The sequence below is a fragment of the Puntigrus tetrazona genome, chromosome 21, assembly GCF_018831695.1.
Source record: "Puntigrus tetrazona isolate hp1 chromosome 21, ASM1883169v1, whole genome shotgun sequence".
NCBI classification, from domain to species: Eukaryota; Metazoa; Chordata; class Actinopteri; order Cypriniformes; family Cyprinidae; genus Puntigrus; species Puntigrus tetrazona.
In genome coordinates, this window is record NC_056719.1 from 11121384 (window position 1) to 11148804 (window position 27421).

A 27421-nucleotide genomic window follows, 5' to 3' on the forward strand; every position below is an offset into this window, starting at 1 on the left:
GTGTTTATGGCTATTTTTGGTGCGACTTAGACTGTCGTGAAGTTGGGTGCGTACGTGTTGTAGTTATTATCTCTGTCATTTCATGTAAATTAATTTCAAGTGTACAGTGGAACGCCAGTTATGTACGTGCACGCTTATTTTTGAGAAATGTGGTCTTAAAATGGTATTTTTTATTTATACAAATGTATAACACGATGTGTGGAACGCGAAAAGTAAGCGTTCCCTGACCGGGAATCGAACCCGGGCCGCGGCGGTGAGAGCGCCGAATCCTAACCACTAGACCACCAGGGACATATCAGCGACCTTCTACAGCAACGTGCTACGACTATTTTTTTTTAAAGGCGCGTTTATTTATCGATTTATGCTTTTGTTACTTATAAAGCAGCACGCGTTACCAACTGAAATCACACAGAAATTGACCTTTTAAATTTATATACTTTAACGTAACTCTTAGAAAACAGCATTAGAGTTGACGATACAAGAAAGTCTAACGTTGATTAACGTTACCGTTAAATGTTTTTTGTCGAAATGAAGAAAAAACGTTTAGCGAGTGGCGCGAATATATGCGCGTTTTGTCTAAAGTTACATACGTCGATCCTTTTATGCTAAGCTATCAGAGCAAGGCCACTGGCACGCTTATTACGACAATGTTTTGAGTGGTGAAGCTAACTTTTACATGCTAGTAAGAGTTTTAGAAGTAGCATGTAACCCAAACTGAACCACGCCAGTACATGTGGTTTGGTGTCAACATACCAAAATAAATGGTTCTAGTTTCGGAACTACCGGACCTCGTGGCGCAACGGTAGCGCGTCTGACTCCAGATCAGAAGGTTGCGTGTTCAAATCACGTCGGGGTCAATGTTTTTTTCTCCTCCATTTGAATCGTCAGTTTTTTTTAATGCATGACAATTCCAACACAATTAAAAATCAATCGAAAATACTTTTTTATTGTCCTTTCAATTTGTTTTGATTACACCACATAATCTGAGCAATCTCATTTCACATTCAAACACACATAGATTTTTTTAGAAATAAAACATTTAATAAATATGCTTTATTTTATTCCATGAAACAAAACGTTAAATGTTACAAAAAACGTTGCAGTCTCATGCGATGAGACAGATTGTTCTATATTACTGGACTTGAAGGTATGTGAAGGAATGCTGGAGATGAGCAGAGACCGTGTCTGAAGTCCTTCATGTTTGAACCACATTTGTCAAGTATGCACTACATAAATTCACAATAAAAGGCCTACAATAAAATGATAATTCCTTTAAAAGGTCAACATTTTAAAAACACTTTTAAACTTGCAGTCAAGGAGAACAATGCAAAAAGTGGTAATTCTGTGCAACGTGTGGCTTCCTTTTTCAGCATTGTTTCCTGTGTAATAATAACTCATTATGACACATCTAACACAACACGCATGCATTTACACACATAAAATAACGAAAAGGCATTAGACTAACATTAGTAGCAACACCAAAGCATACAAGTAACAAAAAATTAAAATCAAATTTAATAGAAAAATGACTTCACAAATACAACAATAAAACTATCACTGTATAAAACTGTTGCCACAAGCAACGATGGTCCTATACAAGATGAATTTCTTTTCCAACAAAACTGCTGAAGTTGATCATTCAAGTAAAGGCTTTACGTGCTCAAAAACTGCACATTGTTTATTGCTTTAAAGGTTGAGAGGACCTTTCAGTTTTGGATTGACCTCACCATTTTGGTGTTGTTCAGAAATAAGAGATCAGGCTTGCTGTAGTTTGGTGGGTTGGCCAGTGGGTCATAACCTAAGCGACTTAACATCGGAGCAAGGCTGGCCATGTCATTCACCACATCAGCAGGGATTTTGCCCACCCATTTAGACAGAGCGTCTGTATTCACTGGCTTGACTACTTGATCCGTCGACAGTTCCACTCTGCGGGGAAAACGGGGATAAAAAGACAATAAATAATCATACATCTACTTAGAAACCCTGTAGTTAGGAAAACGGCAGATGAGTGCTCGTCTACGATATCGTGAAATTAAATTAAATCTGCCTTTTAAAGATTAAGTATGTAAAGCGACCACATCACAAATTGCAGTAGGATCTGATAAATTCAAATCTACTTATTCCAGCGGGAGACGTTTTAATGTCTAACACCGGTTCCATTATTATAGGACTGGGACCCAATTAGCGCTCACCAGGGCTTTGAGAACGCCAACCGATCAAACAAACACCCCATTTACTTCTAATTTATTTGCGGCAATGCTCATATTACAGAGCAGCGAAATATTTACATAGAGAGCACTAAGCCAGCTCGACAAGGAAACGCATGTACAATCCATCATCTGGAAAAGCTGTAGATGTAAAAGGAAATGGTAAATGAAAATCATTGACAGGGTCAGACACGATGAGAACAAAGCTATGGTTGAATCCAGTCAGAGGGTATCAAATATGTATGGTATTTTTTGTGCCAATTTTAGAACGCGTATTGTTTTCATTCGTCACGCATCTCCTAGCAACAAAGAGCAAATTTCTGCATCAGTTTGGAACTTCGAAGTCCGGTGAGTCATTTAGTGTATTATGCCCAGTGGTTCACTGTAACCATTTACAAAGTTGGCTTGTGTTTTAAAATCTGTTCAGATTTTAAAAGTTGTGTAGTGTTTTCTTTGAGGGGAAAAAAAAAAAAAACATACACAAAAAATGAACAAGATGCAGGAATACATTTTTAATTTGTGGTTAATATATCCATAGTTGAAGACCACATTTGTTCATAAAAATAGATCAATGCAACAACGATAATAAATAAATAACAAAAACATTAATTACATAGATTATGAGATTTGAAATGGCAGTTATGGTCCCTGATTTGATTTCACTATATCAGTTGGAGCAAACGCAGACAACGTGATCAATAACCCCAAGTCCTCCCTCCACTGAATGAGCAACAATTTCAGTGCTAGGTTCAGTTAAAATGACAAATATGAATTCATGCGTTTACCAAGTTTATTCTAATTACTATTCTTTCATTAAAAGGTCCATTATTAAATAGATTATAAAAGAATTTTAATATTGGTCTTATCCGATGCGATCAAGGATGTGAATATGAAAACGAATAGCTGAAAGCATCAAACTCACTCACTTTGACAGTGAAACTCCACCGGCTTTCCCAATAAGCTGCTCGTGGTGCAGCACGGCGGTGTCCCACGGCAGGTCCAGGAAGCGTAGGAGCTTCTGCATCACCCGCTCAGGGTACAGGACCAGCTGCTCGTAATGCACGGGCAGACAGTTGCCGTCCGCTGCAGCCAGGCACTGGTCGTACATCACCTCCACCGCCCGGTTCCACTTCACCAAACAGTCCCGGTAACTCGACAGGTCAAACCCGGTGATGGTCACCTTGCGAGAAATCATAGAGTGTACAGTAGCCCTGCCGTCGCGTAGCATAAGAACAAACTTTGCTTTAGGGAAGAGCTTGGAGAGGTAGGAAAGGGACTTGAGAGCGAAAGGGTCCTTGTTGCAGAGCCTCGGAGCGGGCTCGCCGTGGCCCACTATGATCTCCAACAGAAAGGCACGCACTGCTGAATCCAGGACCTCATCGGTGACCCCCGCTTCATCCAGACGGACCCGTTCACGTGCAGAGTGACTCCACGTGGCCTGCATGGCTAGCAGCCGGGGGATGACGCGGGTCTCTTCTCCGCACCGGACGAGAGGGTGGGCGTCCAACATGGCCCTCATCAGCGTGGTGCCACTACGAGGGACTCCGCCGACGAAAATGAGAGGGGTTTCCTCGTTGTATTCCTCTGGGATCTGTAACGGGTCACTTAGGTTTCGGCCAGCATGTAGATTAGCCGCCCACCGGTGCTGCGCAGCGCGAGAACGAGCAGTCGGGCATTCTATCGTGCTCAGGCCAAGATAAAAAACCGTGATGGAGCTGATGACCCCACAGACCAGAAGAACGTTGCACGTCTGTTTTCTCATGACTCACACTTAGGGGAGCATGCGGTTTGTGGTTTTAAAAAAAGCAGACTGAAGCCACGAAATTGGTAAATCAGACTTCGCAGAATGAAGGGGGAGGGAAGGTCAAGAGGGATTTCGAAAAAAAAAAGACGCAGCGAATGCTTTCCAGAAAGGCTGAAAGAATGTTGAAAGGCAGTTTAGGTAAAGGTTTTTTTTGGGGGGGAGGGAAGGGATGGGCAAATGTTTTCCAACCAGCAGCTCTTCAGGCCTTTGCTTGGAGCTCAAGTAAAATCAGACCTGTTAAGTCAAGCCTTATGTTCTCTGTCAGCACCATTGTGCCTGTGAAAAAGGGAAGGAAAAACACTTTCAAAAAACGGATTTTGTCAGGTCTGTTTCAGCACTGGCTACTAGGGCGCATCTCACGTTACATTAAATGACATATCTAATACCATTTCAGTACAACATTACAGTAATGGTATTAGACAATTAGACTTTGCCAATTGGAGCGCTGTAACTCAAGAACTGCGCTTGAATTGCAGGCCAAAATACGCCAAAGAAAAACATCCTGTAAGATGTAATTAGACAAACGACATGATGCTGTGAAAATGATGTTTTGTGTATCTTGTAGGCGTCATATCTGGTTTAAGAATGCTTAGATTTACGGTTATACAGGTCAAAGCAGAACAGCCTTGTATAGTAGATCTCAATCTTCTGCGCTCAATAGCCAAGACGATATTAAACAGCACGCGTGCTCTACAAAGACGACAATGCTATACGTTTATAGATTTCATTTACAGAAATGATACAAATAATTAATTTCTGATTCAATTCAAATTCAAACATGAAAAATTAAGTCAGGTTAGACGTTGTTCATTTTAAGCGGCTGGCCTGCTAATCTACTACAACATCTAGTTTCCTTTTTCCACACACAAACAGGCTACCTCCATGTGTGCAGGTCACACTTCCTACCTCTGCTTGTCAGCATCAACAGCATTTTTCACACGTCAACTTCAAACTCTGGCCAAACATACACGTTACGTAGTTACGCATCCTGCCGTGGCAAGTTTCTGTGGTTGATTTTGTTTTTGAGGTGAACACGGGTGTTATTTGTGACACACGCAATGCATCAAAAAGTTTTTTATTCTAAATATATTTTTTTTATTGCAAATAAAATCCTATGTTGACGACAGCACTTTTTATGTACATTCCTACCATTGTTAGTGTGCGTCGCTCATCTACAGTAATACAACTGGACTAATATTAAAAGTAGGTTAAGCACAAATTAAGGTGTACATGTTGTGAATTAGGTGGAAATGTTCAATCATTTTATTAACGCGTGTATAAATAATACCCAGGTAATACTGAATCAGACCTAATTGTTGCTAAAGAGGTTTCCACTGAACACTTATTTGAATAATATTAGTCAAAAAGATACTCCTATCCCAGTCTCAGGCAATTGGTAGAGCCAGCTGAAAATAACCAAATACATCTAATAAGCTATAAGTAACTTCTCAACATATTAATCAAGAATAGAATAATTATGTTTTCTTGATACTTTGGTTACCTGTGTTGCTTACCTAGTGGTCTCTATCTTTCTATAGATATGTCTGAACATGCACACTACCTAGTGAGCATGTTTAATTGTGTACAACACTGGACCGTGATTTTCTGTATCAGAGTTTGAACATTCACAAAATGCTAATGAAGACGTACTGGCGCTCGTGCGGAAAGAATACGCTCTGCTGTATCAGACCTCTGCCGCGTTTCGTGGGAAACGTGCACGTACTGCAATAACGCAACAAGTCGACGGGTACGTTATCGTAAGCGGTCCGCTCGACGATCTTCACAGCGCATAGATAAAACAAAACCGAACGCGTTTTTCAGTTCACATACCTAGGTTTGCACACACGCATGGCTGATTTCGCTCCGATGCATTAGCTGCGTGACACGAAGACGCGTTTTAAACGGTTGCAGGGGAAATCGAGAACGGAATCTACCTGAGATCAAAGTTATTCGCCAGCAAGACTTGGCGGCCTGCGACAAGGAAATTGAGCGAGTGAAACACGCTCACGACACGTCAAAAACCCGAACAACTCTGTCAATTTGAACAGTTCGGCCAGAAAAACCGAGCGCGGCGTGTCTTACCGTACAGAAAGTACAACTCCTCGAAATCCTACATTCTCCAGAACCACGTCTGTCTGGTGAAATGCCGACGCGAGGTTCGCGCGAACGGAGCTACGAAGCTCTGACTTCGAGAACGGGGGTCTTGCGCCGCGAGCACATTTCGCGTGAATCCTCACACGCGAAACATCGGCGTCAAACGGCTTTAAATCCAGCGAAAAGCCGTAAATTTCGAGCGGAGATCTTAAATTCATACCAGTTTCCACAGCGCTGAAGAGAAACTCTCAAATTTCATTGGCTAAAGCGAACGTCTATTGCCAATCAGATGGTTTTCATTGGTTTTCTCTTTGTGACATGGCATTGCTGTCATAAATAAAACTCGCGCTGAATGTACAATCACGTCTAAAAAGAACCCCCAGCGATAATACATTTTTAATCAATACGTTCATTAATATTAAGGTGAAATAAAATAAAGAATAACCTGCAAACCTCAACGTTGCGTTGTTTTGCAAAGAGCTGAAATGAAAAAAAAAGCGTCTTTTAAGATTAATTTACACGTTACAAATACATTCACATTCAGCTGCTTTACGGATAAAAGTATTAGTAAACTTAGTTTATTAAAAGGGCTCAATGTTGCAACCACCTACTGACATCTTCTATTCAGGCAGTTGGGTAAGTAGAGACTTATGATAAATGGTCATAGATAACATTAAACATTGCTTAGCTTAATTTTTCTCAGATCAAATCTTAAAATGGTGGCTAAATAAAAAGCATAACTATGTGCTCGATTAAAAAGAGGAGCAATACAGGAAGGATGCAAGAGAGGAAGTGAAATGGTTTTGACTTCAGACCATGATACACTTTCCCCGGAAAGAAGATAAATGCAACTCCTACAAATGGAGTAAAATAAAAAGTCAACAAAACCATATGAAAGGAATATCTTTATCATGTGTTTGTTCAATATGTACAATAAAAAAAAAAAAAAAAAAACCAAATACATGTTTTAACACTTAGCATCACTTTTAAAAAACATTGTCAACACAAACAAAGCGTCCAGGTGTGATGCTATTGGTCTGTCTCCATCTCGGGGCCAGCAGACCCTTCTTTCTGAGGGTCACCAGGCAGAACGTGCGTGACTTTCTGTATAAGTTCATCAATCTGTTCTTCTGTCAGTCTTTCTTCGCTCTCCTCTACCATCTGTAAGGTAAGATCACGTATCAGAACGCACATTAACAAAAGAAACAAGAATGCTGTAAGACCGCTTCGGCTCAATGTCTATACAAGTACCAGTCTGTCAGATTGCACATTCATATTTTTCCTAAGATTTATTTTTATGTTTTATATTTTTAAAATAAGCTGACTGGCAGGATGCCACTACCCGCTTGTTAGGTTCTAAGAGGTTCCCAATCCAAACGATCTATCAGATACCACGTGAAAACAACAAAACGTGGTAATACACATTCACAATGTGATATAATACTACCAAAAAAAATTATAATACTAACCTTCAACTCCATACCGAAATAATAGATAGCCAAACCATGAAAATATAAAGCTTATAGGTTTAATATGAATAAAGGGCTGCTGAAGTAGTATTCTCAAATGAAACGAGTGAAACGGGGATCCAGAAACAGCACAGATTACAAATAAACTAGAAGTCTGAACAAATAACATAAACACAAGTATGAAGGAGATAAGGAGAAAAGTAATAATGAGATTGAGGTTTGAAAACCAGATATACAAGTGTGAAATACAAGAAAGATTGGTCAGATGTTGTCTCAGCTTTGTTGTCTAGACCAATAAAGTTTGATTTTGGCATCTGGAACTTCTTGACTCAAGAGATTTCTTTGAGAGAAAGAATGAAAATAGTCTCACCAGCTGGATTTCAACAGCAGTCTGAGGCCTGTGGTTAAGGAGCTGCAACTTCTCAGCTCTTTAAAGAGGAACAGAAAAAAAATGACAGTCTGTCAGCTTTTGTTACAGTCTAAAAACAGGTGCAGTGACACTAGACTCACTATCAAATTCAAAACTGCACCATGGTCTCAAAAAGCACACGACACAAATCTTCAGAATTATACAATTATACTCAGACTCGGAATTACAAAGTGGTTGTTATACACTGTATTTAGTGTGACGCAGACAGCGCTCGTCACACCGTTTGGGACATGTCTATAAGTTTTCCCATGCCTGTGGTTTTCACAGTAAAACAACATTTCAGTGCAAAATACGGATCTTAAAAAAGAAAAGAAAAAAAAACTCACTTGGTGAGCTTGTGAGGCAGCATAGCAGTGAGGAACTCCTTCACAGTGTCTGGATTCTGATGAGCACACGGCGTCTTGGAGAGGTACTTCAGGGTCTAACCGAGATAGACACGTCAAATGTTAAAGGGCATGAGTGATCAAGCCTGAATAAAGATCATGAAGAAAAAAAATATCATCTTTGTTTACAAGATGCTTCAAATCACATCAAAAACAGGCACCTCATACATGATGGTGTTAAGATTCTGCTGTCCCACGCTGTGCTTATTTTTAACCATCTCCTTTCTTTTTTCTTTCAGTTCTGTCAGCAACTGATAGACCTGGTGGAATACAGTGCATTTGTCACAAATAAACTTTCAATTCAATTCATTTTATTTGTCCCTGGAGGCAATTTAAAGGCATACTGAGTGGCATGTCAAAACAACAAATGTATTTTTATATATATGTATGTGTGTGTGTATATATATATATATATATATATATATATATATATATATATATATATATATATATATATATATGTATGTGTGTGTATATATATGTGTATATATATATATATATATATATATATATATATATATATATATATATATATATATATATATATATATATATATATATTCCTACAGAATGTAAACAAGGTGGGTAAAATGCAGGCAGGAAAAATGTAAACACACACACACAGAAAACACAAATGTACCTAAATGAAACTAAAAAGGTTTAAAATGCATGCTGACCTCATAATTGCTTAGCATAGCAGCATTGGAGTCCCTTCTGCAAAACAAAATGTCTGCATTACTTCATGCAAATCACCTAAAATGTTGTTTTAACAGCAGCTGCAATAGACATTTTGAGCATTGAAACGAACACAATTGCATTTAATGCATTTGCAATTTTTGCCTATGTGTATGTGAACAAAAGGAAACTCTAATCCAAGTCACTATTTTTAGGACAAAAATATTATTACTTGGTTTAGGTTTGACTTTAAACGAATAAACGTACATTTAAATCGCTTACACTTTCATCTCTACAACAAATAAACAAACAAACGGTGTTTTACAGTTCAAAGGGTAAAGGAACCCTCCCGCTTATAAACACGACCAACATGAATTATGAGGATTATATATATCATCGTAAAACACAAATGAACTCTCATCTATTGATGGTGAAAATAAATTTCATTTTAAACAGATCAGCATAATCAGTTGTACGACAGGACCCACGTGATTCCCATATCTTCGTCGTTTCAGCGTAAACTTGGAAAACCGTTTTTATAATCACAGCGCCATATAGTGGGCATTTTCAATTAAAAATTCTTACTTTGTTTAAGTTTGACTTTAAATAAATAAAAGCAAATTTAAATCGCTTACACTTCCATCTCGCTTGCCTTGTTGGTTCAACAGCTAACAACGATCCGGCGAGAAAACGAAGCCTGCTAAACGTTCCCACCCAGTTTGTGGGTAGAATAAAATATTCCTGTAATTATTGCATTTTACAAATACTTTGTATAGTCGTAATCGTAAAAGTTTCACTTTTAATCAATAAATCAGGGCGAAATATTGTTGAAGTGACACTATAAAAATTATTATAGCCATATAGAAAAATCATATTTACATAAATATAAATAAATTATATATTACAAAATTACATTATATAAATAAAATAATATTACGTTTAATAAGCATATAATTGTACTTTTATGATTGCAGGAATCAACAAAATAGCTGAAAATAAAATAAAATGACCAAACTATGAATAAAGGGAGAGATTCATAAATAGATGCGAGAGCACACTCTCAGTGAAACATTTGCAAGCAATCAAGGCAAAAATTACAAATATGGTTGTGCAATAAATTAAGGTCATCATCCCCCTAAATACGCTACGTTAATTACGTTAATTTGATGTATTTACCCAGGTATATTACAAATATATATAAAAAAGCCATAAAAGTTAAATAAAATACTTAAGTACAACTATATTTATTCTTATTTGCTTAATTTCGCTGTTTAAGGATATATCGCCATCCACCGTCCAAAGCTGTAACTGCATATTCTCTCGTCAGGGAGGCGGAACTTTAGGCTTCAGTACAGTAAAGGTGATTTGTTCTGTAAAATGATTGACAGCTCCCGAAAAATGGCGCTTTGGAATTTGGTTGGTTCGCGAATATCTAATTAGCATATTGTGGGCCAGGTTTTCGCGTTCCCAAAATAAACGAGGAAGAAATGCATGTCACAATCAACTGGATGTACAGCCACCAACAGCAATTCATTCTCATGATTCGGTGAAAGCATACGCCACTGATTTGGTCTTTTAAATATCCTACAATTCTTGTTTGTGTTTCAATCATAAGCTTTGGTTGTCGGTTTGCTCATCATCGCACGTAAAGACTGCTTGAGGCTGTTACAATGGCAAGTTCAGAGGTAAAGACCGCTCATCTTTCTAAAGTTAGCGCGTTTTTTTGCCTGTCGCGCAGGCTTTCCAAACCTGTCAGAAACAGCAAGCTGTGACTTGCCGTGATGTTTATGTTTATTACTTTGTGTTGAATAGGGAAATAAACTATGGGGTGGTCGCTTTGTGGGAAACACCGACCCTATAATGGAAAAGTTCAACGCGTCAATCGCGTACGACCAGCGCATGTGGGAGGCCGATATTAAAGGGAGTAAAGCTTATGTCAAAGCTTTACAGAAAGCAGGTTTGGTCACACAAAACGAGATGCAACAGATTCTTACAGGACTTGACAAGGTGATTATAATATTTACCACCACATTACCCGACTCATAAAATCGCCTGATAGCGTTCAGGTGTGTGTGTGTGTGTGTGTGTGTGTGGTTTTTTTTTTTTTTTTTTTACAGTGTCGGCTTTCTCACGAAACTTCATCTAAGATGCTGCTTTGTAAATATTTACCAGTATACTGTACCATAGTCCATTCCCCCTTTGACACCAGCGTTTAATACATCACAGACAAAAATATGCCCTGACACAGACACAAAACAATAGTCATGTGACAATGCAGATGATGCCTATTGTAAACTTCAACATGGCACTCTGACAGCGCTTTTGGCCAAACAGAGGAGACTGGGGCTAGTTGTCACACTAAAACTGGTATGAAGCAGCAGAAACTTAAAAGTTAATTACAAAAAATGAATAATAATAATAGTGCAATGTAGTGTGAGAAACTGATTTTCAACCTAAAAAAATGAAAAAATATGTTTTTTTTTCTTTAGAAGTTTAAGTGATTTATATCTATATTATTGTATTATTTTAATATAAATATTCTAATAATTCTAATTTAAGATGGCATTTGAAACCAACACACTTCTGCTAGAGAAAACACAAATTCGGACTATTAATACAACACCTTTGTACTTTATATACCTTTATATAGCCTCTGTAGTGTTCATTTGGAGTAATAATATTAGATAATATTATAGTTTTTCCAAATATTTAGAATTTTTTCAATATTTTTCATGTTTAATTTAATTAAAGTTTAATGATTTGGTTATGTTTCTGTCTACATAGCTTTTATTTATTTTTACTTTAGTTTTAGTTGTTTTAGTATCATTACTATCAAGTTACACTAAATGAAAATGAGAAATGTTTCCTTGGCAGAAATAAGTTTTAATTTAATTTAAATTTAAGTTTATTGTATTTCAAGTTTTTAATGGTTTTAGTTACGGGTAAAATAAGTATTGAACACATCATTTTTATCATTAAATATATTTCTGCAGGTGCGGTTGACATAAAATCTTCAATAAATATCAGTAAAAATCCAAGTAACATACAAAGAAAGCTCAGAAATTAAGTTCAGTGTAATAAAGTGGAATAACACAGGGGAAAGCATTGAACACATTGAGTAGTGCAAAAAAGCACGACACCAGCTTAAGTCTACCAGTAGAGTTCATAGTACCTTCAAGATTTGAAGACTGTTTGTGTGGAGGAATGGGCCAAAATCTCACCTGACCAATGCATACAACTAGTTTCTCCATACAAGAGGCATCTTGAAGCTGTCATTAGCAACAAAGGCTTTTGTACGAAGTAGTGAATAAATTTCAGTAAGCGTGTTCAATACTTCCATTTCATTTTATTACACAGAACTTCATTTCTGAACTTTTTTTGTATCGTTCTCTTTGTATGTGTGGATTACTTAGGTTGTTACCGACATTTGGTGAAAATTTAATGTCAACAGCACCTTTAGAACTATATTTACTGAGAAAACGGAGACGTGTTCAATACTTATTTTACCCCAACTAAAGCCCTATATAGATGTAAATATTGCAAAAACCTCAATAAACTTCCTGTTCATCAGGTCTTTGATGAGTGGTCCAAAGGCGAGTTCAAGATCAAACCAGGAGACGAGGATATCCACACAGCCAATGAACGCAGGCTAAAGGTCAAAAGAACACCTTCCTAATTGATTTACTTTTATTGGGTGAGAACATACTTCCTTAGGAACCGAAATTCAAGCAAAGTTCATGCCTTTCCTTCTTTTAAAGGAATTTATTGGTGATCCAGCTGGAAAGCTTCACACGGGCAGGAGCAGAAACGATCAGGTTTAAATGTAATAATTTGTGACACGATATCTACAGGCGTACAGGCTTTTGGCTGAGCTCTTTCTATTTGTTGAATAGGTTGCAACAGATATGCGTCTCTGGCTGCGGGACGCTATCGCCGCTCTCAAAGGACTGGCTCTGCAGCTCATCGGCACTATGGTGGAAAGAGCCGCGGCGTAAGAATGATCAAGACACCTGTAGAGCTCTGACTAATGTACAATTACCCAACACACAGCCCACACTATTTTCCTATTGTCCGTCCAGAGAGATCGATATCCTGTGCCCTGGATACACTCACATGCAGAGGGCTCAGCCAATCAGATGGAGTCACTGGATTCTCAGGTGCATTTCAAGTAGAAGAATTACGTTTTACTCGAGACGAGCCAACAGTAATGTGTTAAGTGTCGTGGTCGTGTATATTTGGACATGTGTTTGTACATGTTGGTACGTATGTGTGGGCATAACTGTTCGTCGTTCGTGGTTTCTTGCAGTCACGCAGTGGCACTAAGCAGAGATGTCGAACGGCTGGAGGACATCAGGAGACGTGTTAATGTGATGCCACTAGGAAGGTCAGCTTTGTGTATTTGTAATATTGAAATCTCTTTAAAACAATTCTCATTAAGGTTGAATTGATTTGGTTAGAAATACAGTAAAATAGTAATATTTTGAAATGGTATTATGATTTCTAAGAACTATTTTCTCCAGTCTTCAGTGTCACACGGCCGTTCAGAAATCATTTTAATGTGACGATTCTTGATGCTCAAGAAACATTTCTCATTATTTTGCAATGTAGAAAACACTTACTGCTTAATGTTTTCGTGAAAGCGTTGATACATGATACATTTTGATTATATGTAATAACAGAACAGCATTTATTTGAAATACAAAGTCATCATTATAGATGTCTTTACTGTGCTTTTTACTGAATCCTGACTAAATAGTTTACAAAACTCTTACCGACCCAAAGCTTTTGAACATTACCGCACACCCTTATATTGTATTAAATGGATCTGTTTGAGATATGTTGATATGTGATATTTTGCAGTGGAGCCATTGCTGGGAATCCCTTTAACATTGATCGAGAGCTTCTTCGTCAAGGTTGACCTCATTTGTATTCCCATATATTTAACGATTCATGAAGTTTGTTTCGTGTGATATATGTTTGTGTTCAGGTCAAACCGGTCACCTGTTTGAATTGTTTTCATCTGATGTTTTTTTTTAATCACTCTCCAGAACTCAATTTTGATAGCATCAGCATTAACAGCATGGACGCTACTGGACAGAGGGATTTTGTTGGTATGTATATTCATGCTGCAGAAATCATCTCCGAGTATCATGATTAACTTCACAGATCATCATTATCCTTTGTAAATAAATGGATAATACATAAAAAATGAAGATTCTGTCATCGTTTACTGACCCTGTCTGACTTATATTTATACTTTTCTGGGAAACAAAAGAACTTCTTCTTCAGCCGCCGAAACTGTTCAGTTACTGACATTCTTTAAAACATCTTACTTTAAGTTCAACAGAATAAAGATTTCGATCAACATGATGATTACAGTAAAGGATTACAGTATTTAAATTTTTGGTAAATAGTTAATTTTGTATGTTTTTGGACAGCTGAATTTCTCTTTTGGGGATCCATGTGTCTCACACACCTCAGCAAGATGGCGGAGGATCTGATTTTATTCAGCACAAAGGAGTTCTCCTTCATCACTCTGAGCGATGCATACAGGTGAGGACAGCACATGATTTATAATAGGAATATTATTCAGAATTGTAAAATATTTTACACTGATAGACATTCATTCATTAAGCTCATCAGGCAGTCCTGGGTGTGACCTGGGTCATGTTTTAACCACATTCTGTCAGTGCTTTACTCCTTTGAAAAAAGCACAAAAAACTAGTACATAGATAATACTAGTGTTGTCAAACGATTTTGTTTACAATACATAATATATTTATGTGTGCTGTATATATTTATTATGTATATATTAATACACACATTCATGTATATATTTCAGAAAAATATGTTTATATATTAAATGCATTTTTAATAATATAAATTATATGACTATAAATATAAATATATATTTAAATATATACTGTATGTGTGTATTTATATTTACATGTTTTTTCTACATATTTTATATCATGAAGAATAAATAAATATACACAGTACACACACACACACACACACATATTATGCGAACAAAAAGTTGTATTATTATTATTATTAGTAGTAGTAGTAATTGAGATTAACTTGAGAGAACTATAATATATATATATATATATATATATATATATATATATATATATATATATATATATATATAATTATTATTATTTTTAATATATTCAAATACAAAAAAGTAATTTTAAATCCTAATAATATTTCCCAATATTACTCTTTTTACTGTATTTTTAGTCAAATAAATACAGCCCCGATGAACATAAAGAGTAGATTGAACTCAATAACATATCTTGTGTATAGGCCCCGAAAATAAAATCACAGCAGAGAAATCATTCATTTCAAAGCCCTTGGGTTAACAACATTTTTCTTTATATTAATACCATGTTCTGCAATGTTTTCACCCCACTTATCACGTATGCACATTTCCATCATGAAGCTGTAGGAGCTGCTGGCTTGAGCTTTAAGCAGAGTTGCAAATGAATGAATTCAAACGACTTTCATGGTACATTTGCCCAGAAATGTCAGTGAGTGCACATGTACCTGCTCCCGTCATCACACATTCTACGTTGTTAAAGCAAATACATTTTCTCCTCATACTATAATTCTTTACGGCCTGTGAAATGTTCGGCCCTGTTAACGTTCACTGATTTATCTTTATTAACCACATAATTGCCGCGCCGCTTGTACTGACCTTAGTTAAATAGTAAATGTTCACTCAGAAATAATTATTGCCTATTTATTAACAACATTATCATGTTCGGAAACGCTGACTGTCTTCCGCGCAGTGCAGGGTTTAGTGCGTTGTCTTAATTGGTAGATCAACACAGATACTGTGAACACGAGCTGACTGATGTGTACTGAGGGATTCAATCCACTTCTGCTTTGTATGTGTGTAGTTAATCAGAGCTGTTGTGTTTGTGTTTGCGAAAGCAGCACTGGGAGTAGTTTAATGCCTCAGAAGAAGAACGCAGACAGCCTGGAGCTCATCCGCAGCAAAGCAGGACGGGTGTTTGGCAGAGTAAGATACAGCACTGACTAATGAAGCCAACCCCAGGCACCAGAACTGGCCTACAGAGATACTCCTGTCATTTAAATAATTAGCATTATGATTAAGGTCAATCTATGGCAAATTAATAATTATTATTAGGGCTGTCAGTTTAGTTGCTATTCATTTAGGAATGCGCAATATAATGGTGCCTTATATCTTTAATAGCATGCTTTTTCCTTATGTTTTTAAAATAAGATTGCCTTAACTGTTATCCAGCTTTCACCTACAGTTAGTCTTTTTGAAAACATTAATATTTTAATAATGCTGTAAAAAAAAAAATAAAAAAATTAAAAATAAATCTGTTGATTATCAGTAATAACATTTAAATAATGATCAGAATATTTTAAATAAAAACAGCAATAAAATATTAGAGTAAAAATAATACATAAATTATTTTAAAAAGAATACAAATTAAGATACTTAACAAATGTAATATTTTAATATTAAAATAATATAATTATTTGTATATTCGTTATAACATATATACTTATTGGCTTACTGGCCAGAATTTTTGAGCCTTATGAAAATGCTTGTAAATAATATGACAAATAAAAACATAAACTTGTGTTGATATGCAAAAGTGGACTTTGGCATATATATGACACGTATGTGTTTGGCATTCATATAAAACGCAATTTTCACATGCATATGATACCAAATTTGTTTATTTGGCATACTGTTTATACACACTTTCATGAGACTGGGTATTATATCAGTATTTTAAATATTATTCATTAAAATGAAGAAAAATTAACAGAATTTCATAGCATGAAATTAATTGTTGATTTATTAATCATAATTTCCCTATCAGTGAATACCTAGATTTATAATAAAAAAATATTAAACTTAGTTTAATATTAAAATGAAAATGTTTTATATAATTAACATATTTTTACCATATGTAATCATACCCCTTAAAGGTAAGATAACAATTTTACAAAACACTTTTTTTATACAAAACACTTTAATTTATATTTGATTGTAATCCAGTGTGCAGGGTTTCTGATGACTCTCAAGGGCTTACCCAGCACATACAACAAAGACCTACAGGTATGTCCCTGATAGCCAAAAAAAGAGATCGTTTTACTTTAAAAGATTTTCTAAATATATGTTGGTCGCTGCAGGAGGATAAGGAGGCCATGTTTGACACATACGATACAGTACATGCTGTGCTGCAGGTGGCAACAGGTGTTATTTCAACTCTAAAGGTGAGAGACGAGTTAGAACACAATGTTTTGTCACGAATAATGCAGTCAAAAACAAAACTGTTACTACATTTAAACAGTAAGTAGGTGAAATGCTGAATGAGATGCAGAAGTGTTTGAGGGTGTCGTAATCCATTGTCAGTATAAAATCTGAACGGCTTAAAAATTGTTTTGTTTCCTTTTTTTTGCGCAGTATATCTGAAGCACTTGTACTTTTCCGTTCCTAAGGTCAACCAAATAGCGATGGAAGGGGCCCTCAGCCCAGATATGCTGGCCACTGATCTTGCCTACCATCTGGTCAGAAAAGGAGTAAGTCTATCAATCCATCAAAATACAGATTTCACATGTCAGTACGGCTGGATGAAATCTGACATGTATACATATATGTCAAAGATGCCTTTCAGAGAGGCCCACAGTTGTGCTGGGAAAGCCGTTTATATCGCTGAATCTAAGAACATCCATCTGTCCAAACTCACCGTAGAGGACCTTCAAACCGTCAGGTCAGATTCAAACTAAAAGTATGACTGTATATGTAGATTTTTGGTAGCATGTTAGAATAGGTAACACTTGTGAATTATTTTATTTATCTCTACAGCCCTTTGTTTGACAAGGATGTTTCTTCGGTGTGGGACTACATCAAAAGCGTTGAACAGTACAGCGCCCCCGGTGGCACGGCCAGGAGCAGCGTCACGGCTCAAATCCAGCACTTTAGAACCTGGTTACATGCACAAAAACAATAACCATATCATTTCTACAAAGGTCAGCAGCAGGTGCTCGTTCATATATGAATTTGACTTGTTATGCCTGCATGTTACATATAAGAAAACTTCTATTAGTTACAAAATGTGCATCTTTATTTGACAAACCATATGTACAATGAAATATAGTTGCAACTAAATAAAGAACTTGTGTTGGCACTTCATTTGAACTTTTATTAACATTTTTGAAACAATCATGCTTTACTTATTTGTATCAAGTTGAATGATCGAACCAAAACATATGGAATTAATTGGAATAAACCTAATGGAGAAGCAGAAAGCTTTAAGTGGGCCACATTCAAACGCTGTTTAACATTTTGAAGACTTCTTTACAAATATAATCATTGGTACAAATAAATATAAATGGAAATCCTTCCCAGCAATATATATATATATAGTGCTGTCAAATGATCATGCGAAATTTGTTTTTATTTATTATATGTGTGTGTACTTTATACATTTATAATGTATGTATAAATACACACGTGTGTATATATTTAAGAGAAATATGTTTATATATTAAATATTTCAATATATGATATGATTTATATGAATATAAATATATAAACACATAAATGCATGGACATATTTTCAAAATATATGCTTTAATAAACTTGTATAATAAATATACACCGTACATACACATAATTTGTAGACAAAAACTTTTGGACGAGTGTGATTCATCGAGATTAATCTTTTGACGGCACTATAGATAGAATATATTTTAAAATACTTTAAATGCTAACCAAAAAAGTAATGGAAAACATATGAGAAACCCAAAAAATTGCCAAAGCTGCCACAACTAAAAGAGCACATCGGAAGACATAAGAGGTAACAATGAGAATATGAATAGCTGTGTGAACACAGAAAATAGATATCTCTTTTCCACGGTCAGTGCCAGAGATCTGTCCCAGTGCCTTCACTTCAGTGCTCAGCTGATTACGTATACTTTGCTTCTGGAAGTTTAATATGGAACATCCTTTGTTAAAAGAGATGCGGTCTCTACCATTCAGTGAAAACACCTTTGTTGTCCAAAAACACAAAAGAGGCACAGAAACAGGGTGATCAGACTGGGCAGGACGCACAGACTGTGAGCTGGCACAGACGTGTACACAACCCGTCCATTCAGATTCTGCACGGGACGGAAAACTCCAGTCATTGGTTTTTCTGTTCCGAATAACAGCTGTTTATCCATTGACATCAGCTAAAGCGGGAAAAGAAAAATGCGTTTGAGTTCAATTCTGCCTTTCCATGTTCATATGCTTAAGGCTACATACATAAGGCTATAGGTGAAAAGGATTAGTTGTTTAATTACAGTGCATTAAGTGGTTTTGTGATCCATTACCTAATTAAATAGGCACACATTTGCACGTTGAATAAATCCAGGTTCAGAATTATGGTTTCATAACGTTTCAAAATTAAAGGAATAGTTCACCCAAAAATGAATAAGGATTAATATGTTACAGTTATTCACTACATTTGATAATTTATGGTTTTGTTTGCAGTCGTACGGCATATTATTGAAACAAATGATTTAATATCTAATTTTTTAGGAATTTGTGAACCTACTTGGAATCTTTCCAAGCATCATTTTTCTTTCGCTATTTCTCTATTTCTAAGGTTACTAGAGAGGATTTTGGATATCTACTTTATATCAGACCATAAACCAGAAAATACTGTCAACAGCAAGAAAAAAATCACGATGTTTTTAGGATAAATAAATGTTATGTAAATTATTCTACCGACATATAAACAAACCTTTCAAAGCTTTCAGAATATAGATAGGGATAGGAAGGTTTTGCATTAGTTATATATGTTTGATATAAGACTCATTTTAAGAAAACAAGTATATAGTGTAATTGCAATTGAAAGATAAAGTGCAATAAAATAAATTATATTATTTTAGAAATAAAAATGATTTTGCCTGTAGTGTCTTGTTTTAATTCTCCTGGGATACTGGTGATTAATTATTGTTGACTTATATCAAGATTTCATTCTGGTCTATGCATGAAAGAAAAAATCTCTCTGTACCTGATTTTTGCTTATGGGCAGAGTCTTTTGGAAAACCGTCCACACGACGGCCTGGTCACATCCTGGTGTGGTCAAGGAACCCAAGTACCGATAGTAGTTCAGTTTATTGGCTGGTGGGATGATGTCGCCCAATTTAAAGTCTTCAACTTCACTGCTGTTTCCTTTTGATCATATTGGGTAATGTGGAACCACAATACAGACGAAACAGTTGAATAGACAACTAATCAAACAAATATTAAATAATAAATCTTAAATAATGACTCACCTTCATGTCGGACTTTTCCTAAAGCCTTTATGACTCTGTCAAGCTGTTTGTTTTGGCCAGTGGTCACCTGAAGGGGATTGCAAAAATCAAGTTTTAATACAGACTGCACTGTTCATTAAAGAGATATTGACCCAAAATAATGAAAAGGTCATATAAAATGTCATCAAAGTATGACTCCTGCAGTGTATATATATATATATATATATATATATATATATATATATATATATATATATATATATATATATATATATATATATTAGTGTATAATAAAAGGTTTTTTGTACTGTGTATATTCATTATGCATATATAAATACAAATGCATGCATGCATATGAGACAAATGTTATGTTTATACTGTATGTGTATGTATATATACACAGTACACATACATGTATTATATGAAGAAAAACTGTTATTTTGGATGCGATTAATCATTTGAATCCATTTCTGCCACTGTATAAAAAAGGTAATTGTGACTTATCTCACCATTCTGACTTCTCTTGCAACTGCATATTGCAATTCTGTTTTATATCTGACTATTCTGACTTTATAGATCACAATTTTAGAGTTTATATCATGCAATTCTGAGAAAAGCTTTAGAACGCACAACTAAATTAAAAATAAAACAAAACTATTCAATATATTGAAAAAATCTATAATAGTATTTCAGTGATGTAATAAAAAAAACTGCTTAGGTGAAATGTCGCTTTAAGAGTTTGCGTTCAGATCGATTTCTCACAGAAGTTTTTGAAGGTATGAGACATACGGAACCTCACAAGAGCAGCGGTACCTCAAAAAAGAAGGCAAGTGCTGCCACCCCTGTAGAGTCATTTAGAGCCTCTCCCAAGCTGCCATACTTCTCTTTAATGTGAACAATATGGAGCTGGAAGACAAAATGCACAATTTTATATAATATAATATAATACAGGCTAATAATAAAGATCATAACTTGATGAAAATATCAATATACTTAGCTATTAAGGAGATTATTGTCCATATATGTTTGATAGTGACATAGACTCTCACCTCCATGGGATAACGCTCCCCGTCCACAGAGTGCTCGGACCCCTGGCCGCTGTTCTCTCCCCAGTGCAGGTGAAACTGAATGGCCTTGTATGCGGCTGGCAGACCCCCTCCAAGGAGACGCACAGACTGAGGGAGAGTGAAGTAAGCTGGGAAGAAGCATAGAGCCTGTTTTATACTTAACTCTTACAACGGCAAGATCTGAAAGTTCACAGAATTCAGAGTAAATCAGGATTCTGTAATCAGTTTCTCAACCTCATATCATTCCAAACCAATAAGACTTTCGCTCATCTTAGAAACACAAACGATCATATGTTTAATAAATCCTGCAAGACACTTGTTTTTCTATATATGACGAAAAGGCTTTTATTTACATACAATCATTGATAAATGCACATAGAGTTCAGAAATGATGGTAAACAGTTTAATTGCACTTGCTCAATCTCTTCCACATTGTTCTATAATTTGGGATATTCAGTGTATGGACAAAAATGATTCATTTGTGTTCTGGAGATGAGATGAAATAAATGATATACATTTTTTAGGCCTTTACATTTCAGTTCATCTACCTGAATGTCCATGGTTTTCCACACTCATATTAAAAACCTTGTCATGACCATCAAAGATAATATTGGTCAGTTTTGGATCATGCTTCACTTTGCGTGTGACGATATTGATAGGCGATTGTCTCTGACCTCCGCAATTAGGAAACGCATTCTTCCACTCCGAAGGAACTGAAAGACACAATTGGAAAAACACGTTTCGCTGAACAATGACTTTGCGTTGGAGATGACTGTGCAAAATCCCGAGAGGCTGGGTCCAGGTACAAACTGTCTTGTGTGTCTGTTCTCACCTCTACATGCGTCCTGACAGGAAAACTGGCTCTGGTAGCACCACTCGCCTGGAACAAAGACAACAACCTGATGCAACTGGTTCCATGGACCACTACTGGAACGTATTTAGATGACTTGAAGCCAAAGTTCAGAGAGGTCTTGAGGACCAGTTATGATGGTGGTCATTAACTAACGAATTTGTTTATTTTGCGGCCATATAAAGCCATGCTTTGATTCACAAAGTTTTTCCTGATAATCAGTGAGCCATCTAACTGAGTCCCCCTCCTGATCACCAGCTTTGATTGAGCGCAGAACATGTGCTTGAATACAAGGGCACCTTAAGGGTTTTCACATTACCCACTTGTGCACTTTCATCCCATTTTGCACAAATAAAGAAAATTCATCATTTACTCACCCTTATGTCATTCCAACCTGTTTGACTTTATGTCTTTATGAAACACTACAGACAGTGTCTGAAGTCAGTAGGGACCAATGGTGTTGTTTCTTTGGACCCATTGAATTTCAAAGTCAAGGACAAAAACCCTGAAACCTTATTTTCTCCATAAGTGAGAGTACTTTTGTTCTAATACAATTACAAATATAATACAAAGATTATTGGCGTTACACACTTTACAAGAAAATACTGTATTAGCCTTTCTACTTTAAAGTTTCATATTTAATGTGTTAATTGCAGTTTCTTTTTAATTAATTAACAGAGTAGTTTAATTTTAGTTATTTTTTTTTTATTCTTTATTTTACTAATGAGGATGACGATTAATAAATTTGTCTTTTTTTTTAAAATAGGTGATTTTAAGCTTGGTATTAGTTTTTTTTTTTTGCTGCAGTGAACTAAACTGTTGCATAAGAAAGAAAAGTTGCACTGAAGCTTATGTTATGCACACTTGTTTGTATTACATCAAAGCAAGCGAAAGAAGAAGTGAACTTTTAAGAGGTCAGAAAATATAAACGACTCAAGGTGACTCTCTGTTAAAAAATAACCTGTCTGGATTCAGTAACCCAAGATGCACTGCGTTACAGGCTAGATTAACTAATAACAGAGTAAAATCACTGACTGTCCGAGCAAATATGCTGTAAAAAAAAAAAAAACTTGGCATGTGCAAGCATCATATTGAAGTCTTTCATTAAAAAAAACAAAACAAAAACAATGTGCAAAAATTTGATATTATTAGCTGCATGGTAGTTAACCAAAACAGTTTACCTAAACATGCAAAATGCACAAAAAAGGAGCAGGAAAATGAGGCTGTAGTTCGACTAAAATTCCACCAGATAGCTTGTAGAAGTGTTTATGCATAGGCAAAGCTGATTATTGAGTTGTACTTACAATATAAATATTTATAACAATTTACTAATTATGCAATTAGAAAACTTCAGCATCTTTCAGTCAGTGGACATTCATGCCTCCACAATTCTGTGCAATGCAATCTCAATATAATAACTTATTTCATCAGTACTTTTTCTATTCATATTATTTTCCCCTTCTACGCATATAAACATTCCGTGCAGCGTCACCCCTGCACGCGCGCTTCTTATCTACGTCACTTTCACGGGATCGCGCCTGCTCGCTGTTCAGCTGGAACTGCGGCTTTATTTATTTTATTTTTTCATTGAGAAGCTCCCTGTGCTTAACTTCGCTATCTTCTCACTTTTGCTGATATATTTTTCTATTTGCTCACGGGAAAGGTCCGTTCGCCTGATAGGATCAGCAATGAGGGAAGGCTATTTTAGCGACGCACAGGTATGAATGAAAACATAAAACTGACTGCGACTGTTTACCAATTAGCTAATACGTAAATTTGATTTATTCATTTATTTATTTTTAACTGAGGGTTGTATCTGCCATAGTAGAATTCGAGACACTGGACCAAAGTAGTACTACTCTAAATAATACTACTACTGTGCCATGATGCAATTCATAACAGCTGATAACTATCAATTTCTATATTCAGCAGATTATAATTTCTTTTCCTTGCTAGGCAAATCTTTACAGAATCACGAAGAAACGAATTAAAGGCTGGGGAAATACAACTCTGGGGTGAATTATTTGCTATATTATTAATTTGTAGGTTTTTGTGTTCATTTATTATTAATGTCTAGCCAGGCTGGTTATGTAGGTAACCTAAATTTTACAACGTCAATATAGGCTAGTCCACTTAAGAAAAAACTAAATAAAAGCATTTTCTCTAGTGGTCTCAAACTTTTGGACTCTGTATGTTCTATATAAAACTGCAAACTCTATTCTACTATTCTATTTACAATGACTAGCCTTTATATATCTATATCTATCTATCTATCTATCTATCTATCTATCTATCTGTCTATCTGTATATATATAAATTAACAGCTGTAGGTAAATAGAGCAACGTTCCGTTTCATTCATTGCGATGGAGCCCAGTAACATCTTTTACTTTTTTTAAGTTAGTGAATATTAATTTTTTAGGATTATATTCTGCTTTAACAACTTTATAAAACTTGGCTTTATAAAATGCAAGACATACAAGAATTTATGCTATTGCTTGTCAAAATGTTGCCTTTTCTATTTTGCTTTAAGCTGTCATTTATTCAACAGCATGCAGCCAGACAGCCAGAGATACACAGCCAGACAGATAAACTAGCCAGAGAGATAGAAGACCACCCAGCCAGCTCAGATAGATAGATAGATAGATAGATAGATAGATAGATAGATAGATAGATAGATCTTCTGACTTACCTGAGCAGAGCTTTAGAACCAACAGAACAGATGAGACCGACAGAATGGATGTCATGTCTACAATACAAATACAAATCTCAATGCCTTGTGTGACAGGAACCCATTTTATATAATAGAGGAAAGGAAGGAGGGGAGAAGGGAAAGAGCGTTTTACAGGTAAGAGTTTAAATGACAGGTGTAGGGCAGCAAAGTAGGGCATTCGAGGCCCTTGATGAGGACATTTAACTCCCACTAAACAACCTACAGGCAGTTGAACCTAGTGAAGTTTTCCCTGAACTACGGCTTAATGAGTTTGCTTTATCAAATAGCCTGCAGAGGGCACTATTCTACAGGACTAGAGATCAAAACAAAAGCTGTTTATTATTCCTGTTGTGGGGCCCGGAGTTTTAAGCACACTGTAAAGTTTGACTTCGAGGCAACGCACATGCTTCAAATCCTCTGCAGCACACGCGTGAGGAGAAATGAACGCTGCTTGTCAGTGAGCAACATATATCCATGGAGGAAATCATTTCAGTCCCTCCAGGTGACTCTGAGACTAATTAAGCATGTGGGGTGTCAGGACATGTTTGGACGTTTTGACTCAAGTGACTGGTTTGAGAATGATGCATGCTGTAGAACAAGGCGGCCTGTCTTGTTAACCATGTCTTGTTGCTTTGACACTGAAATCAGTTAGCACGACAAAAGCGTCTAATTAGAGATAAGGGAAAACAACAATGCTGCTATCATAAATCACCCCAGCCTTTTTCCGACATAATGAACGCACCCCATCCCTCTCTCTTTCTTTGCCTCTTGCGATGCCGTTTTGGGCTTTTAAAGATGGGAAGCCTGTGCTGTAAATTAAATTAATGTTAGCCTCGTCTCAATCATTCATCATTCCAATAAAATGACTGGAGCTGTTGTACTGCGTCGTTAAAACGGAGAGACCTATTAAAAAGTCATTAAAGTCAACTCGGCATGAAGGTCTGCCCTGTTGAGCTTTAGCCAGACAAAATGAAATGGCTCCATTTTATGGACATCATATAGCATGGACGTGTGATTGCGAGTGAATGAAGTGGAAGGTAAACAGTAGGCAGCAAAGGGACAGTAGAGAATTAGAAAAAAGGAATTAAATATACTTGGTTTTGTAATAGTCCACTAAGATCTGCAGTGTGATGCCTCGTTGACTCTTAATTCATCATGGAGAATCTTCTATTGACATCTACAGTAAGAGGCACTTAAGAGAATCGCTATATATTGTGTTCTACATACCATACCTAAACACTCACAGACTGGTGTCACCAAATAAGTGAAGATATCAGATAGAAAAAATGCACGAATTGTACCTTTAGGAATACAACAGCTTGTTACTGGGCAGTAATCTTAAAGATAAATAAAACATATTAAAAAAGATACATTCCATTCCATTGTATGACTGTCTTTCTACCGTGAAACACAAAAGAAGGTATTTCACGAAGAATGAAGAATTTTGTCATTAACAGTGACTTCTATTGTACGGGCGAAAATGGCAAGAAAAATGGAAAAGAATTTTCTTTTATTTTATGTCGTAGTTTGGAATGACAGTGACATTGTGGCCGAGTAAAGGATAAAACATTTACACAAATCTCTTTGAAAAGACAACTTTATACAATGCAGGTTACTTAACGTTACAGTAAGGTTCAATTCAATGCCACAAAGCAGTGAGGTACTGCACGAACCCCCTTAAAGTTACATTTATTTGAAAAAATATTGAAATGGGAATCCACACAATTTTGAGAGCAAATCAATTCTTCATATTCGTAAAGATTCACCACACTGACCAACAGTAAGCTGTTTGGTGCACTATAGACAGTCGTCACCGAAATTTGTGAATGTGCAACGTCACTCTTTTTCTGATAGTATATGCAAGTATGCTTTGCATCAGCTTTGAAAGACGGTAAACCGCCATTTCACAGCAAGCAGCTCGTCGGTTTATGATCACGAAACTGTAGCAGAGGTTGCTTTGCATGTGCTTTGGAAGTTTACAGCGTATTTGACAAATTTCCAAAACATCAGTACATTACTAAAATGAAAAATGGGCTGTTTTTCTACCTCACTACCCAGTCAGTTAATCACTAATCAGTAGTTCTCCGTGAAGGAGCCTTATGAAGAAAACTTCCAAGGCGCTGCAAAAATCCAAACCAAATTAAGCTTTAGACATAACCAAGCTAATATTTGATGACTGCAACACTTATTTCTCAGTAGAAATAAATTATAATAAAAATTATGAATTCATTTACTTCATATATCACTTCAAGGCACTACTTTTTTTAACTTTCATTATTTTAGTGCTTTCACGGTATTGTGGCATAACACAGGCAATAAAAGATACACCATGCCGCCTTCAAACTAACTAAAAATGACCTGAATAGATTAAGATGTGCCTTGATGCATTACTTTTGGCAGCATTTATCAGATTTGGGACGTTGCCATTCCTGC

At 36.1% G+C, this 27421-nt stretch overlaps 4 protein-coding genes and 2 non-coding genes across 9 annotated transcripts; 2 read left to right on the forward strand and 4 right to left on the reverse strand.

Annotated features, from left to right (window-relative positions):
* Positions 1-219: 219 nt before the first annotated feature.
* trnae-cuc lies at positions 220-291 on the reverse strand. Its single transcript has one exon. It is a non-coding gene; the product is annotated as a tRNA-Glu (tRNA).
* A 494-nt stretch (positions 292-785) lies between these two features.
* trnaw-cca lies at positions 786-857 on the forward strand. Its single transcript has one exon. It is a non-coding gene; the product is annotated as a tRNA-Trp (tRNA).
* Positions 858-919: 62 nt separating this feature from the next.
* Positions 920-6373, reverse strand: tpst1l (tyrosylprotein sulfotransferase 1, like). Its single transcript, XM_043221554.1, has 3 exons — positions 6094-6373; positions 3134-4287; positions 920-1926 (listed from the first exon to the last, which is right to left on the reverse strand). Exons 2-3 carry the CDS (start codon positions 3967-3969, stop codon positions 1707-1709), a joined length of 1056 nt encoding a protein of 351 aa, XP_043077489.1. The 5' UTR covers positions 3970-4287; positions 6094-6373; the 3' UTR covers positions 920-1706.
* Positions 6374-6997: 624 nt separating this feature from the next.
* On the reverse strand, positions 6998-9783 carry LOC122326577 (calcitonin gene-related peptide-receptor component protein). 2 transcript variants are annotated; one of them, XM_043221556.1, is made up of 6 exons: positions 9698-9783; positions 9065-9101; positions 8549-8647; positions 8331-8425; positions 7945-8002; positions 6998-7266 (listed from the first exon to the last, which is right to left on the reverse strand). In XM_043221556.1, exons 1-6 carry the CDS (start codon positions 9703-9705, stop codon positions 7135-7137), a joined length of 429 nt encoding a protein of 142 aa, XP_043077491.1. In that variant the 5' UTR covers positions 9706-9783; the 3' UTR covers positions 6998-7134. The 2 variants fall into 2 exon arrangements, with proteins under 2 accessions (XP_043077491.1, XP_043077490.1); XM_043221555.1 differs by lacking the exon at positions 9698-9783 and adding an exon at positions 9551-9631.
* A 748-nt stretch (positions 9784-10531) lies between these two features.
* asl (argininosuccinate lyase) lies at positions 10532-18249 on the forward strand. Of its 2 annotated transcripts, XM_043220703.1 has the most exons (16): positions 10533-10747; positions 10875-11069; positions 12634-12717; positions 12821-12877; positions 12956-13053; positions 13142-13219; positions 13369-13446; positions 13923-13975; positions 14111-14173; positions 14501-14615; positions 16008-16092; positions 17113-17172; positions 17247-17330; positions 17556-17636; positions 17721-17827; positions 17923-18249. In XM_043220703.1, exons 1-16 carry the CDS (start codon positions 10733-10735, stop codon positions 18065-18067), a joined length of 1398 nt encoding a protein of 465 aa, XP_043076638.1. In that variant the 5' UTR covers positions 10533-10732; the 3' UTR covers positions 18068-18249. The 2 variants fall into 2 exon arrangements, with proteins under 2 accessions (XP_043076639.1, XP_043076638.1); XM_043220704.1 differs by lacking the exons at positions 17113-17172; positions 17247-17330 and having other exon boundaries at positions 10532-10747.
* A 353-nt stretch (positions 18250-18602) lies between these two features.
* Positions 18603-25311, reverse strand: ca4c (carbonic anhydrase IV c). Of its 2 annotated transcripts, none has more exons than XM_043220802.1 (8): positions 24968-25311; positions 22260-22307; positions 22102-22140; positions 21410-21555; positions 21174-21266; positions 20382-20448; positions 20117-20277; positions 18603-19289 (listed from the first exon to the last, which is right to left on the reverse strand). In XM_043220802.1, exons 1-8 carry the CDS (start codon positions 25164-25166, stop codon positions 19095-19097), a joined length of 948 nt encoding a protein of 315 aa, XP_043076737.1. In that variant the 5' UTR covers positions 25167-25311; the 3' UTR covers positions 18603-19094. The 2 variants fall into 2 exon arrangements, with proteins under 2 accessions (XP_043076737.1, XP_043076736.1); XM_043220801.1 differs by having other exon boundaries at positions 21976-22140.
* Positions 25312-27421: the final 2110 nt, after the last annotated feature.

Excerpts from the sequence above, each read along its gene's own strand:
- tpst1l (XM_043221554.1), bottom strand. The coding sequence starts at position 3,969 with ATGAGAAAACAGACGTGCAACGTTCTTCTGGTCTGTGGGGTCATCAGC. Across the intron at positions 1,927-3,133 it reads GGTGGAGTTTCACTGTCAAA|AGTGGAACTGTCGACGGATC; the intron begins GTGAGTGAGTTT and ends TTTTCCCCGCAG.
- LOC122326577 (XM_043221555.1), bottom strand. Across the intron at positions 8,648-9,064 it reads CTATGCTAAGCAATTATGAG|GTCTATCAGTTGCTGACAGA; the intron begins GTCAGCATGCAT and ends GTATTCCACCAG. Across the intron at positions 8,426-8,548 it reads TTAACACCATCATGTATGAG|ACCCTGAAGTACCTCTCCAA; the intron begins GTGCCTGTTTTT and ends TATCTCGGTTAG.
- asl (XM_043220703.1), top strand. Across the intron at positions 12,718-12,820 it reads CCAATGAACGCAGGCTAAAG|GAATTTATTGGTGATCCAGC; the intron begins GTCAAAAGAACA and ends CTTCTTTTAAAG. Across the intron at positions 16,093-17,112 it reads CAGGACGGGTGTTTGGCAGA|TGTGCAGGGTTTCTGATGAC; the intron begins GTAAGATACAGC and ends ATTGTAATCCAG.
- ca4c (XM_043220801.1), bottom strand. The coding sequence starts at position 25,166 with ATGCCCTACTTTGCTGCCCTACACCTGTCATTTAAACTCTTACCTGTA. Across the intron at positions 22,141-22,259 it reads CTGTCAGGACGCATGTAGAG|TTCCTTCGGAGTGGAAGAAT; the intron begins GTGAGAACAGAC and ends TGTGTCTTTCAG. Across the intron at positions 21,556-21,975 it reads GGAAAACCATGGACATTCAG|CTTACTTCACTCTCCCTCAG; the intron begins GTAGATGAACTG and ends GCTTCTTCCCAG.